Genomic DNA, 15,453 nt, shown 5'->3' with positions numbered 1-15,453 from the left:
TTGTCTGTTCCCATTGGTCGCTTGGTTGAGATCAGCACTTACCCCAAGTGAGCAGCTGGCAAGGCTAATCTTTCACCCTACTCCTAATGGTGTATAACACAGTCTGCCGACACAATCGGGGGTGCAGCCCACTTATCATATACAAAGGAGGCCCAGGAATTACAATCATCAGGATATCACACTTGCAACATCATGGTTGGGGGCTGGCATGCTGCTTATCAAATCCCTACTAGCCTGAATCTCACTGATCCATGCATACTCCATGCCCACCAGGTAGCTGGTGAAAAGCTTGTTAAGACACTTCAATCTTAACCATATGGTTAACCTCAAATGCCAAGCTTTTAGCACAGGATAATTTTAGACAGTCAATGTCAAAGTCTATGTAATAACAAAAGAAAATGGTGGAAAAACTTAGCAGGTCTGGTAGCATCTGTGGAGAGAGAAACAGAGTTAACATTTCGAGTCCAATGTGACTCTTTTTCCTGCTGAGCTTTTCTAGCAATCTCAACTTCTGCTGAGTTTTTCCAGCATTTTTTGTTTTTATTTTAGATTTCCAGCATCCACAGTATTTTGCTTTATGTCATAGGCGATGCCTTGTACTCACCACATGCCCAGATATCCACTGGCTTCCCATAGGCTTCTTTTCGAAGTACTTCGGGAGAGAGGTAGCCAGGTGTGCCTGCGAAACCTGCAGTCAAGTATTTTGATTTAGGTTTCTCTCCAGTACCTATATACCTATGCCTAATATATCTATACCTAAATCTTCATATTGTAAAAATATAAATTGTAGAAAAACATATTCTATTTAGACTGTGCTGCACAAGAGTGTCATGGACATTAGTCTTCCAAGAGATTCAGTCCATCCTTTTCTCTCACACATCTCTCTATGAAACCTGGTATCAATGATGGTGTGACCCAACATCTTCCTTACTGGGCCGAGACATTGTTATTGAAAATTAATTTAATTTAAAATTATTTTCTTAAATACATAATTACTAAAGATTAATATGTTTAAATATTAATTAAATATAAAAAATATTTAACATTTTAAAAATTAGGAAAAAAAAAATCACAATTCAGTTAAGAAGCCTGATTCTGGAAGCTATGCAAATACAGGTTTCTTCTTCAACAACAACAACAACAAAAATCTCTTCCCTTCTATTCTCAGTGTTATGGTGAGCTGCAGTTTGCCAGGCACTAAGTAGGGGTGAAACATGCCCAGCCTGATGCAGGTGATATTACTGTTTACCCAGGTTCATGCAGCATTAGATTCACCAATGGTCAAGGGTGGGTGATATCAATGTTTGCGTATCTTGGTTGACATTCTCTATGAATCTGCCTGGCCTTCGGAAGGATGAACTGGTGCCTGGTCTAATCGTTACAGCTCTGTCCATTGTGGCCTTGCCTTTCAGTTGAGGTTGGCCAGTGCAGCACCTTTTAGTTTGGGCTGATCAACATCTCGTGCTCCTAAAAACCAATGAAATCACTTTTGTCTTTTCCAACTGAAAAAGCCGAGGCTTGCGATGACTGAAGTGAGCAATGAGCAAAGGCAGGAAGAATAGGAGAGAAAACCAAATAAATGAACAGATAATGATCAAATGGGGCCAGGCTTCATTTTTTAAAAGCCCAGAGCTTGTAGGAAGGAGGGAAGGTTGAAGGAGTGGTGCTGCAACCAAAACGGTAAAGGGTTGGAAAAGTGAGCTTCGATTTTGAACCACTATAACTCATTAGAGCTCTCTCAACTTATCTATCAAGCCACTAGATAAAAGCAAAGTTGGTTGAATGGGTGTAGTGGATGTAATGTTAACCTAACCCACTCAGTGAAGTGACCAGGTCATTCACTACAAGGTGTCAGTTGCGACTCAGTGATAGCACTTTCAGCTGTCAGAAATTATTCATTCAAATCCTACTTCTAGTGCAGTACTGTCAGAGGTCAGATGAGATGTTAGGCCAAATCTACTTATACAGCATAATAACATAATAAAATCTCCTGAAGCAGCTCACAGAAGTGAAAATAGCCAGACAATGGGTGATCAGCTGGGTGCAGTGATTGAAAGCCAGATCAAAAGGGGCAGGTTGTGACGAAGCCTTTCAAGAAAAGGAGAAAGGTAACAGAGCTGAAGGTGTTTCGGTGGAGAGCTCCAGACAATAAGGATGATGGCTCTTCTACCGAAGATAGGAGAGTTTTAAGGACGAAAGAGTAGAGATCACATATAGGGTGGCAGGCTGAAGGAGGTGGCAACAATAGCCAGGAACCTGCCAATGCAAGGAAGAGAGGACAAGGATTTTGAAGACTAAACATGGGGGAATGGTGTTTGATGAGTCAAGGGTGGCAGCAGACTTAGAGTTGGGTGGAGTCAGCATGTTTACCCAGGTTCATGCAGCATTAGATTCACCAATGGTCAAGGGTGGGTGATATCAATGTTTGCGTATCTTGGTTGACATGAAGGGTGAACCCTCACCCAAACACTGAAGTACAATGATGTTGAGGAGTAGCAGATAGATAAGAAAAAGGAAGGGACACATTCATGCTACTATGCATGGATAGAAGTCTTTGTAGGAAATGTCACTTCACTGGGATAGGCAGCTGTGGAATCAACCAGGGTCAGTGCAACAGTGGTGGACCATGACAGATGGGACGCTTAGACTGATGCTGTGCCAGAGAGTGATCAAGGGAAACTGCTTTCTACACCCAGTGTAACCACCCTCAGTGTTTTTACAGAAGGGACTGTCTTAACACATTATTTTGCTTTCATGCATCTGAAAGACAGCAGCCTTAGATGATGAACCTGATGAAACACTGGTGCCATATTAATACTTGGGCTCTAGCAGATATTATAGTCAAGGAATAGGTCTGGCAGTGGTATGAATCAGATATGTCTGATTCACACTACTTCAATCTTGATGAAGCTTAGAATAGTGAGTAGAGTTTGTGAACTCTTTTTTGAAAACATTTTTGAAAGACATGACAATAAAGACTTTAACCTTTTGCAAAACTTATGCACAACCCTAAACCACATCAGCAAAACCATCCGGATAGTTGATACGCAAACAAAAAATTATAAACTCTCAAGTAACTGTCTACAGTCACCCAGGACAGACCACGGAACATATAACAACTCAATGCCAAGTTCACAAATCATCTCCTTCTTGCGTACGTCGTGTTGCAGCTTTACAAGTCTGAGTCAAGTTAGATAACCAAGACACAACACTGTGCTGTTAGGTGGATTGCTTTGAATCCTGAGGCGAATTTTTGTCAGCCACATTTATTCACAATTTGGTGGACTGTCTGATCTGGGTGACCACAGCACATGTTGGGCTGTCCTTGAAATTCCATTTGTGGAAGCGGTGTAATGTCCTTGCATGGATAGTGCAGATCCTGATGAGTGTAGACCAGTGTTTCCGAGGGAGATCGAACCCTGGAGACTCCACTGTCGGATCACTGGTCAGATCTTTGTTGGTGATTTTGGTGTCATACTAGAAGTTGTGCCATTTGTCCTTTTTGTCAAAACCAGCATTGCTCAAAGCATTTACAGAGCTCCAGAAAGGTTTGTGTGATTTGGGTCCCATATTCAGTAGGTTCTGAAGTTCCTCAAAAATTGGCAGTTCTGAATTGGCTTCAATATGGTTAAACTCGTTCAGCATTTTTGCCTTTCAGTTTATGTCAGGAAGTGGGACATTAGTCAGGGCTAGGAGCCATTGTACAGGTGTTAATCTCACTGCAGTGAGAGATGGCAACATTTACATGGTCCATCCTTTGACATACGTAACTCAGTTCACAAATATGAAGGATACATGACAGGCAAACACTCCACTACTCCTGACACAATTATCTGGCTTCGCCACCAGAATGTAAAATTGTAACTGTAACTCGACATCTGCACCAGCCTTAACCCTCAGACGAGCGTCACGCAACATTTACTATCCACCAACAAGCATTTAATAATAGCTTTGCTGATTTGGCAAAGTGCCTAAATTCTGACCACTTACATTTGAGGAAAAGCACAGAAATAAAGTGGTCAAAAACATCCAAATAAAACTGGATAAATGGATCTGTTTTCTATAAAAAAAACAACTTGTAAATGGAAATTTACCTTCCTTGCTTCCTTATTTCACAACCATCTTGCTCCAGACACCCTGATGTCAGGAGATGTACAGGAGCAGTATAAGCTAGTTCATTCATGTCCTTCCTCGAGGGGAAAACTCACTATGATATCCATCTGCTGCCCTCAAAACTAAGAGCTTGCTGCAAGGGCAAACTGCAGACACAGGCTGGAAAGTCACCATTTGGACCTACACCAACACGCTACCCATTCAAAACAAAAGGCTGAAAACCTGCTCCAACAAATGCAGCAAACCTCTGTACATGGAAACTGAGTGAAACAAGTTGGACATGAACATCCAGACTTCCTGTCCAATGGCTGCCATGTTGATTTTAGTGGAAGTTTCATGTGTCCTCATTCTTTGTGTCATGAAACACTTAATCTTTTCACACAGTGAACTAAAGCAGTCAAGTCTTACATCATGAGTCCAGGTCAGTTAGACTGGACTGGCTTGTCTTGACTGAAAATGATGCTCCACTGACAGAATTCAATGAAGTTATTAAGAATAAAAAAATTAACACAGAAGAACATAATGTTTTAGACAATTAAAAACCTTAATGTATATGGTATAGCCTGTCCAGATGATATTCATCTGACAGTTCTTGGGGAGGAAGGATTCTGTGAACCCTTTGCCCCTATCTTTAGTAGCTGGGATTGTTCCCTTAGACTGGAAGGAAGCTAATGCAGTCCCAATCTTTAAAACAAGAGGATAAAATGTATCCAGATAATTATAACTTCATCAATTTGATGTCAGTAATCGGGAAGAGACTTTAGAGATGGAGTGATTACCTAGACAGAGAATGACATGTTGAGGACACCAAACATGGCTCCAAAAGGAGGTCATAGCTTGCTAATTTAATTGTATTTTTGAATAAAGGTACTAGATCTGGGAAGAACGGTAGATGTTGTCCACCGAGACTCCGAAGAATCTTTTCATGTGGCACAAGAAGCTTCTCTACCAAGATAAAAGCCATGGGCATTAGTGTCAATCAACTGCACTGGAGAAATGGTTGAAAGTCATTAGGCAAAAAGTGGTGACAGGTGGATTGGGATCTGCTTGCAGTCCAGTTTCCAATATTGTCCCACAGGGATTGTGTTAGGTCTGTTGCAGTTTGCTGCAATGTAGGTGTTGGGAGTAATTGTGATGCATATGGTATTGTAACTGTAAAGGACATACCATTTCTTGTATGTAATTGTTTGAACTTAGCATACCCAGTCTAACTTCCAGGAAGAAGAACATGCATTTATATTGCAGGTTTCACATTCTCAGGATGTCCCCAAGTGCTTCCGAGTCAGCAAAATACATTTGAAGCATAGGTGCTGTTCTGGAGTGGTACTTGAAGCCATGACGTCTGATTCAAAATAAGAGAGCTACCACTGAGCCAAGGCTGACATGTCATCCAAGAGAATCATCAACCATGAGATGGGAATAGAGCAGCATAGCCAGGAGGCTCACCAACAACAGTGGAAGCCAACGGACGTGATCTGGGATTCAAGAGGAGACATGGAGATATTGGGACTATTGATTGAACAGCCAGCAGAGTACACAATTGGCAAGTACAAGGTGGATAGAATTTGAAATTTACAGGCATTATTAGAAGATCCTCTGGCTCTATTTGAGAGAGACAAGAGAGTTCTCTTTGAAGAGGAAAGGCAAGTTAAGTTGAAAGTAACAGAAGGATTGACACATAAAATGGACAGAATGAGAACCGACTTCACTGCATATGACAGAGAGTGGTGACAAATGGAAAACGGAAAACAATTTGCTAATAATTGGAGTAGCTCCAAGCGGATCTGATGATATGTCAGCTATTTACCCAGGACTTGTCATCACTTTGGACAAGGTACATTTTGAACAACTTCGAGGAATTTGACCAGTTTTCCTTTAGGCAGTCCTACTTGGCTCTCCATTTTCTAACTAAATAACAATATACAGTTTCCATTTTAACTCTCATTATTACAAAACCTCATGATACAAAATATAAGACTTGGTGAGGATGAAAATTCTGCTTTTAGCACCAGGAGTTTTGTCTATATCTGGTAATGAAGGCAAGTGACATTTGGCAAGATCACAGCAAAACGAAAACAAATGCGCCAAGTGGCTGGAAAATGTACAGTAAAAGGAACAGCACCACTCACCAAACCATGCCTGCTGTTCCCCTTGAACTTCAATGGCCAAACCGAAGTCAGCTAGCTTCACTGCAGCTCCTTTGCATTTACTGGCTAGGAGTAAATTTTCAGGCTTCGGGTGTGGTTTTTGGTGGAAGGAAAATCGCCATTGTTATGCAACAGAATTCTTAAAACAGGAGCAATCTCTTGATCAAAAAGTCAATCTGTGCTATAAAGCCTTAATTTATTTGAAGAAAACAGCGCTGAGCATTAATGCACGAAGGGATTTCCTCACACTTCAATTGTCTCCATCGTTCTGCTGTGGAGAGGGTCCTGAGTGGGGTCCAGACAATTCAGAATTACCTGGAAAAACTCAGCAGGTCTGGCAGCATCGGCGGAGAAGAAAAGAGTTGACGTTTTGAGTCCTCATGACCCTTCAGTAGTTCTGCTGAATGGTCATGAGGACTCAAAACGTCAACTCTTTTCTTCTCCGCCGATGCTGCCAGACCTGCTGAGTTTTTCCAGGTAATTCTGTTTTTGTTTTGGATTTCCAGCATCCACAGTAGTTTTTTGTTTTTATCCAGACAATTCAGGTTATGTGTAGGTTGCACCATTATATCTCCAAGAATCAGTTAGTAACTACTTCTGCTGGTTAGTGTGTCTAGGTCTAATAGACATGGCTTGAAAACAAGGAAACACTTCTACATGCAAAAGGTAGAAATTTGGAACTCACTTCAGCGAATGCACTTGATGCTAGGTTAATTTTTAATTTTAAATCTGAGGTTGATAAGAGTTTTGTGAACCAAAGGTATTGAGGGATATGGACCAAAGGCAGGTAGATGGAGTTAGGGCACACGTCAGCATTAATTTCTTGAATGGCGAAACAGGTTTAAGGGGTTGAATGGTCTCCTCTTGTTTCCCATGTTCAATGCTCAGAAGGACATGAGGCTAGGAGATGACCCGTCAGCCTAGCCTGTCTCAGAGGTGAGGGTGGGTGGTGAGGGACAAATCAGGGTAAATATACTCCTATCTTCATAGCATCCTGAAAGTTCAGACCAGTAATATTCCAGGGTTGATCACTACGCTGTGCTGATCTCGGCTGGTATGGCACTGGGTGCACTGTGATTGGCCTCAGAGCCCTGGGCTCCAAGGAGTCAAAAATCTTTCAGGATTCTTATCACTCATCATTTGTCTATGTGGATGGAAAGCCAGTCAGGTGAAGAGAGGGCTGGGCTTGATTCTGGCCCCTCAACGTTATAGGTCTTGCCAGCACTGGGAGAGAAAATGAAATGTACTTGGGGAACTTGGTCCTGGTGAAACATCAATTAGAGCGGAGGAGGCTGAGTAGTGATATATAGTTGAGGTATACAAAATTATATGGGGCCAAGATAGGCTAGAAAAGAAAGGCTTGTTTCCCCTAGCTGAGTGGTCAATTACCATGGAGCATATGTTTAAGGTGATTGGTAGAAGGATTAGAGGGGACATGAGGAAAACCATTTTCACCCAGAGAGTGGTAGGGTCTGGAATTCACTGCCTAAGTTGGTGGTTGAGGCTGAAATGCTCAACTCATTTACAAGGTACCTGGATCTGTACTTGAAGTGCTGTAACCTGTAAGGCTACGGACCAGGTGCTGGAAAGTGGGATTAAAATGAGCAGCTAGCTTCTTTTTTCTCTTTTTATGGCTGGTGCAGACACAATGGGCTGAAGGGCCTCTTTCTGCGCTGTAATTTTTCAATGATTCTATGATTCCTTTAGAACAGAAGGGAAGAGGCATGGGAGACATTTGTACTTTCAACATCAATTTTTTAAAAATGATTTTGTTTGTTAATAGATTAAAATAATTAAATACAGCCAAATAATCGACGGCACAAAATTTCTTAATTTCATGAGCAGTTGTGCCAGGTAGTGAGCTGCTCAAAATACTTGGAGCATGAATATGTTCCCAGGCCAACAGAAAGTCCGTTACTTCAAGCTCGATACTGACTCACCGGACAAGCATAACTTAGAAGGAGTCACCTTGTACTCCTCTAGGAGTGGGGTTGTGTGCAGTCCTTGTTGTCTGTGCATGTTTGGGGTGGGGCTGGTGAAGTTCCGGCAGGGGTGGCACTTATGTTGGCAATTTGGGGATGAGTCAGACCATGATCCTTCCAGGGAGGGGCAGGTTAGAAAGTAATGTCAACCTCTGGGGAGGGGTATGTCCCCCATGTACCCCAGGAGGGGAAGGGAAATACAAAGCTACTGGTTTACCAGTAGGAATGTGCAGGCCTTTGGACAAAGCCACCCTTGTGCTGATTAAGTGGGATTATTGCCCTCAGGAAAGATGGGATAAAATTAATTTGTTGAGAAAAAATGAGTAACCTCCCCCTCCCCCACTTAACATCAGAACTAAACCAAAGATGATCGATTGGTGATTTAAAATAATTATTTGGGATTGTGTGAAGTAACTTGTGAGTGAAATGAATTTGAGAGGTCACCAAATCCTGGGCCTGAGTTCTTCAGTTTGTAGGCAGCAGCAGGCTTGGGAGCTGTCACCTTTTGAGGGATCCACAAATTAACCGTCAGGTGCAATGTCTCATGCACCATGAAGAATTCATAAAGCATTGAGATACTCCCAATATTTATACATGTCACGAGATACTAAAAAGGCAAATTTAACATACACAAAAAAAGCTTTCATCAACAGTGTGAGTCTTTTACACACACAAATACTTGTGTACATTTATTTACTTATCAAAAACCTTATTTACTGTTTTTTACTCTGTAAAATATATATAATATTTTTGATATAAATGTGCATAACCTTGCAATTAGAAGCACACATTCTGATCTAAAGCAGCCATGCTATTTCCAGCACATCCCATTGGCAGAATTTCCCAGCCAAAAGACACATGCAAGCAGGGGCAGGGCCACCAAAGCCTCAAGCCTTGTTAGAGAGAACTGGTAATTTTAACACGGGTTTTCTACGACGTCCCTCTTCAAACCCCCTCCACCCTCCCCACTCACCAACCAAAAACTTGGGTATGTTGAACCATGACGTGCAGCACAATGCAGTGGGTGCTGGTTCTCAGTCAACATCCACACACACAGTGCCCCAAATCTATTACTGGTGCTTCTAAACACCGCACCTCTGCATTCACTGGAGTTACTGCTCCATTCTTTTTTTTTTTGCAGGTCCCCATGTGGGTGGCTTGGATGTCTAAATGAGAGCACTGGATATCGACATGTACAAGGCCCACCTGCAATCAGCCATAAGGCCAAAATTATATCCTGTTTCTGACCCTCAATGAAAAAAAATCAGTTAGATTAACCCTTGCAATATCAGTCACACTTGTCATGATATCAAGTTAAAGAAAACTGAGCTGGGCTTTTAAGGCAATGCGAACCCCAAAACTCTGATCATTTAATAAACTGGACTGCGCTAAATTATCAGTCCGACTGGCTATCAAGACAAGGACGAATTAACATTTCAACAAGTGGCTTTAAGGCATTTTCTCACATCTTGGAGACTCCCCCACGATGCCCCCAACAAAGAGAGGAACACACAACGCTCTAGCCACTTGCTCGGAAGGATCCCACCCTTGAGTATCAGGCCTCTTCTTCTACCAGCTCACCCTCCCGAAACTCAGCTTGGCCTGGTTGAGTTCAGAAACTCCTCAGGTTGCGTAGCACCAATCAAGACATTCTTAGCTAGTTAACTGAGAATGATTGAAGATCAACCCAAGAGAGTTGGAGGTGGGCAACTTGCTCAGCTGAAAAGGCCTGGCAGCATGGCACTTTTCTGGGTTTCTCTCTGTTAAGCTTAGAAACAATTTATTCATGTTATCAATTCCAAGTTCATCACAAGCCCCCAATATCATTTTATGTATATTTAAAATACCAACTTTACCATAACTCTGATAAAGTTAGAAGGTGCTTTCATACAGGTCTTTGCCAGAGTTTTACTGTCGCATCTATTCCCCCCTCAGCAGCCCCATAAAATTCCCCAAAAAGAATGACCTGGCAGAGAATTAGAAAGACGAGCCCTGAATTCGTGTTCCGTGTTAAAATTACCAGTGCAACGGAGCTGCAAAGAAATTGAAAGTAGTTTACCAGAATATGTAAAAGACACAACTTGCTAGGGTTACAATCTCGCCATCATTACTACAGTACAACTCACCTTCAGGTCTCGATGGACAACACCCATTTGGTGGCAGTGCAGTACGGCCTCCAGGATCTGTTGAATGCAATGACTGCATGCAAACACCAGGGGGCGTGTTAGTTGCAGGTGAGTCTCACATGGCACAGACTGGCGCTCTCTCTCAAAAAACAAGTCTCAGCAAAATGCCAGGCCAGGGCAAAGCAGGAGTAACCCAGAGCTGGTTCAATCCAGCAGGCAAACCGCAACAGAACCACCTTTTTGAATTGTTACTCAAAGGCTGAGGGGGCTGGGGTGGGGTAAAAATCGGCCCATTGTTGTCACTGGATCACTTTAATTCTAAATTAAATGGCCATCCCATGAAGGCAGTTTTCAGCTGACATGGGATCTGCTTTAAATGGTGATTTTCACTTTTGTGAGGAACAGTCTCATGGACTAAACACAGATTTACAAACACACATACACATGCACTGATTGGGTCCTAAGTGCTGTTCCTGGACTGAAAGTGTGACCCAAAGCCAGCCTGCTCGGCAACCTCATTCTCCGGTTAGTTATCTGGGAGTAGAAGCTAATTATGGAAAAAATACCCACCTGAACCACCACCCCCCCACTCCACTACTCCCAATTCCCTTCTCCTCTACCTCCCCCACCGCCTGACCAGAGCGATGCAGACTCATCTACCATCACCTCTCTTAGATAGGACCAGACCAAGCCAAATATTCACCCCACCAGAATAAAGAGGCTGGAATCAAAGTTGAAACCTGGCACCTCACTCGCCTGTGCTCTAATGTGATCCACCCCACTCCGCAGCCTGCTGAACTAGAATAAATATTTATGGGATAAAGCAGAACCTGAGTTAAGAATTGAGTAGCCATAAATAATGATCACTGTAACTAAGACTTGTGGTACAGAAATGTATCTATCACTCAGCCCCAGAAGTTACTCGCCTTAAGCTCCCAACTCTGCTCAGCCCCAAGAAATCACTTGATACAAACCTCTCCTGTGGTTCCCTGGTTGTCATAATGCTCATTTGAAACAAATTTCGTTAATCAGTATGTAATGTTAAATGGTGTTTAGATGGCTGCCGAAGAACATTGCAGTTCCTGCACCTTCCACCCAAGCTTCCACTGTCAATCCAAGACCCAAAGAGTTCAAATCAATATTTCACTGAGACCAGGTGTCATGAGAAATTTTTTTTTCCAAGCCAAAAACTTTTCTCGAATTGTGCGGCCATGATTTCACAAACACACAGCACTGACTCTGGGACCATTAGAGATTAACCATTTGTTTAACCCATTAAGCATAAAGTGTCTGTTGCAGAATGTGAAAACTGGACTGCCATATGACAGCACAGAATATTCATGGTCCAAAAACTTAGAGAGAGAGGATTAGCAATTGTGTCCATACAAAAGAGCTTTTAACACTCATCTTAGTTTTTTTTAATATTGCAAACATATGATCTGCAGCTTGGTAGACTATGGCATGGCCCTTGGTGATAATTTGGGAGCTGAAACAGTTTTTAATAAAAGGCACCAAACCAGGGATGATCCACTGGGAGAAGAACGATGCTTAGCACTTGCTGAGGTCGTCATGAGTTAAAAGAATAAAGTGCTGGGAGAATTTAGGAATGGAAAGTGAAAGATAGTGGGCCTCAGGAGAGGTTTCACAGGGAAACAAGGCCTCAACAGTCACTCATGATGGACAGATAGAGGATCATCAATTGGTCACTACCTTGGACCTCAAAAGTGCTGACTATCAAGAGAAAACAATGCAAACAAAATCTCAATGTTACTCATTAAAAATGAATATCAAAACACTGTCTTAAAATGAACAATTTTACTTGGGGAAAGGGAGTGGAAAGGAACCGGAATTGTTCAGACTGGAGGGTGCAGAAGGTACACTAAATGCCATGTTCATCAGTGAGAGTTAACCATGCAATAAACTTGTTGTGGCCTTTCCCACAGTCATGTGAAATGCTCAACCCCTGTCAGGTAGTGGGGTTAGCCATTATTATTAGCAGGGCACTATGTATTCCATGTCAAAGAACAAACGCACTTCAACAGAGGAAAAACATTGGCTTGGCAAATTTATTTTCTGCTGGTGAAGGAAGCATCTGTCCCCACCCACCCACCTCCCCCAACTCCCACTCAGCTGGAGCAGAGACTGCGTCAATTTCTTAATCTGCAAAATATCAAGTGCTGGCCTCGAGGTCCAAAACAACCTATGCCCTGCAGTACGAACCCAGAGTTGGCACTCAGTTCTCTGAAAGCTGATCAGTGTTGACACTCTGTGACCTGCAAGCCAATCCCTTGATTGAACCCCATGTCCTGAAGGCCAATCCCACTGTTGACCTTGACTAGCTTGTAGACTGACCCCATTACTGATCCTCAGTCAACTGCATACCAACCCCAATCGTGACCTACAGTGGCCTGCACTCCGATCCCATTGTTGATCTTCAGTGGCCCGCACTCTGACCCTAATGTCAAGACTCAGTGCCTGCACTCCAACCCCAATGTTGAGACTCAGTGCCCTGCAAGCAGATCCCAGTGTTCACCCCAAGTGTGCTTATTGTTTATTATAATTATTTGGTTGAAATCCAGGTTGTTGCAGCTGCCACAAGGAAGCAGAATTGGTTCTAAGCTCATGCTTGGCCCTGGCCACAAACCAGTCTGTGCTTCTCTTAAAGAACATTGTCAAGAGCAATAAAGCATGACAGACTCAAGAAGGGTGGGAGGGGTGGAAGTGCAATCGTGCCCTTGAAGTCTCAAAGGTCATGAGGGGGCAACACTTTTCAAAACAATATTTTTTACTTTAAATATGGCAAGATTTGTGGGGGTGGGCATACTGTTTCCAATATGTGCAGCAAGTTTTCACTGCAGCACCGATTCATTTTTTTTGACCTTGCACACAGGGTGATGGAAATGTGAGCAAAGGTGGAGGGGAGTGGGGTGGTTGGGGACAAGAGTAACACTGATCATTGTTTTGTTTTCCCCGGTCAATTTCCTTTCGATTGCCTGTCACGGCTGAGTACCCGAGAGACTTTTGGGAATGGTAGTGATAGCCATGCAAAGTAAGTCTTTTTCAAAAAAAGGTAAAATAACGACACAAAAGAGGACAAACGATAAAAAGAGGCAGAAGAAACTCTGCACCTGTAAACGTGACACGATTTTAGACTCAAGCGTATCATTATTTTAATTTTTTTTTTGGTTCTTTTTCTTCATTTCTGTAAACGTTAGAAGATACTGACCTTCAGGTCCCTGTGTACTATGTCATGTTGGTGAATATGATTAACACTGTCTAGAATCTGATGAATACAGTGACTGTAAAACAAAGCGGGACAAGGAGAGACAAGTGGGGGAGGGGGAGTGGTAAGGAGGGGGAGGGGGAGAACCATAGGACTAGTGAATGTTGTGGAAGTGAAGAGGAGAATCGTCACAGAGGAGGAAGAAACGGACAGTTTTTTTGCACAACAGACATCCACGTACCGTGAGAACAGTGCCAGGTTACATACCCTGGCAACTCACTTCTTTTGGCTTCAAACCTCACACAGTTAAGCAAGACATCAATCTACCAAGAACACAAAGAGTGGAACCGTTTCTAAGGTAATTTCTGACTGGTATGACTCACAGATTTTTAATACAAATATCAAGGCAGTGATCTTGAAACCAACCTGATTCACTGGCACAGGACCTCGGTAGGCAACCAATTCTCTCCAACAAAATAAATCAAAACAAAATATCCAGTTGGAAGAGGCCAGTAGCCTCCTTAAAGTTACACAGACTTATTTGCAGTTTGCTCCTAGTTTAATGGCTTTGCTCTTTTTAATTCCGATTCTCATGCAAAATAAAAACCCAAAAAGTCCCAAGTGCTCACTTTCTTCTGTTATATGGCTGACTGGAGGTGAGGCTGGAAGGGTCCCATGCCTGGGCCACAGCCATGCCTGGAATGATTAGCTGGGTGTGTCTTAAATACACTGTCATGTTGATCACTCTTGCTTGACCGACTGTACAAAAGTGGCCGTGATAGGTGGAGCACTCTTTCTCTACTCCCTTCCACTGCCCTCCTCCCTTCATGCTTCAATTTGGGAAACAGAAAACATCAATGCATCAAAATCCTTGTAACAATAAGCAAGAACCAGCTGGCCTCACATGGAGTTGCCCTCTGGGCAATCCAGCCAAACTGTTTAGCTGCAAAATGGCGTTTTTGCCTCCTCAATCTGCTGAAGAACTCCTTGTGGGAACCTGGGTGATCGCAAGTGCCTTAAGTGAATTAGAAGTCATCGAATCGCTTCTAACTTCTGGACTCCAGTTCAAAGGAAGCCAGCATGGCCTGCCTGGCTGTTTTTTTGTTCCTTTTGAAGAAACATTGTTTGGTATCTACCAAAGGCAGACGTCATGAATGTAGCAAATTCACATGAGACTCAAAACATATAGACAAACAGATCGACTGTGGAATTGCTCAGGGAGTCGAGGCATAGGATGTTTTATATCAATTGGGATTTTTATCCACAAGGTGTGACTGGAATAATGTATGCACAAGACTTCGAACAGAATACTCAATCTTCCATTGAACTGTACGCAAAAGTTAAGTCACACAACTTCAAGTGAAGGAGGCATGGAGGTTAAGGGGCCAGGGATAAAAAAAAGACCAGGACACAGTCCCACACAGCGTCCATCATGTAAACAATCTTTATTTTTACTTTTTCCATTATAAATTCCTTTCAGGACGTCCCAACGTGCTTTAAAGCCAACGAATAAATGTTCAAGTGAAATCAGTGTTGTGCTGTAGGCAAACATGGAAGCTAATTTCTACAAAGCAAAAAGCCACAGACAGCAATAGAAAAGCAAAATACTGCACCAGCTGGAAATCAGAAATAAAACCAGAATATGCTGCAAATGCTCAGAATTGCTGGCGGCATCTGTGCAGACAGAAAGATGGGTTCCACAGACCTGAAACATTAACTCTGTTTCTCTCTCCACAGATTCCTTCACACCTTATGAGTGTTTCCAGCACTTTGTTTATGTTCCACAAACAGCAATGAGAAATACATCAAGATAATCTGCTGGTTGAAGGATAAGTATTGGCCTGGTCACCGGGAGAACTCCA

General features: G+C 42.6%; 1 protein-coding gene across 50 annotated transcripts in view; it reads right to left on the bottom strand.

Annotated features, from left to right (window-relative positions):
• The window catches only part of LOC144694882 (calcium/calmodulin-dependent protein kinase type II subunit beta-like), a 248,380-nt gene that overhangs the window by 90,055 nt on the left and 142,872 nt on the right, over positions 1–15,453 (bottom strand). For 37 of the 50 annotated variants that reach the window (XM_078565546.1, XM_078565562.1, XM_078565579.1 and 34 more), the window contains exons 6-8: positions 13,595–13,667; positions 6,243–6,345; positions 605–688 (exon numbers count right to left, since the gene is read on the bottom strand). In XM_078565546.1, the coding sequence (XP_078421672.1) occupies positions 605–688; positions 6,243–6,345; positions 13,595–13,667 (260 nt within the window). Of the gene's footprint in view, positions 1–604; positions 689–6,242; positions 6,346–10,368; positions 10,442–13,594; positions 13,668–15,453 lie in introns of all 50 variants that reach the window. The other 13 variants (XM_078565547.1, XM_078565549.1, XM_078565551.1 and 10 more) reach the window with 1 other exon arrangement.

The sequence above is a fragment of the Cetorhinus maximus genome, chromosome 20 (genome assembly GCF_964194155.1).
Source record: "Cetorhinus maximus chromosome 20, sCetMax3.hap1.1, whole genome shotgun sequence".
In the NCBI taxonomy this organism is placed as follows: domain Eukaryota; kingdom Metazoa; phylum Chordata; class Chondrichthyes; order Lamniformes; family Cetorhinidae; genus Cetorhinus; species Cetorhinus maximus.
This window is presented reverse-complemented; position numbering and strand designations above follow the sequence as displayed.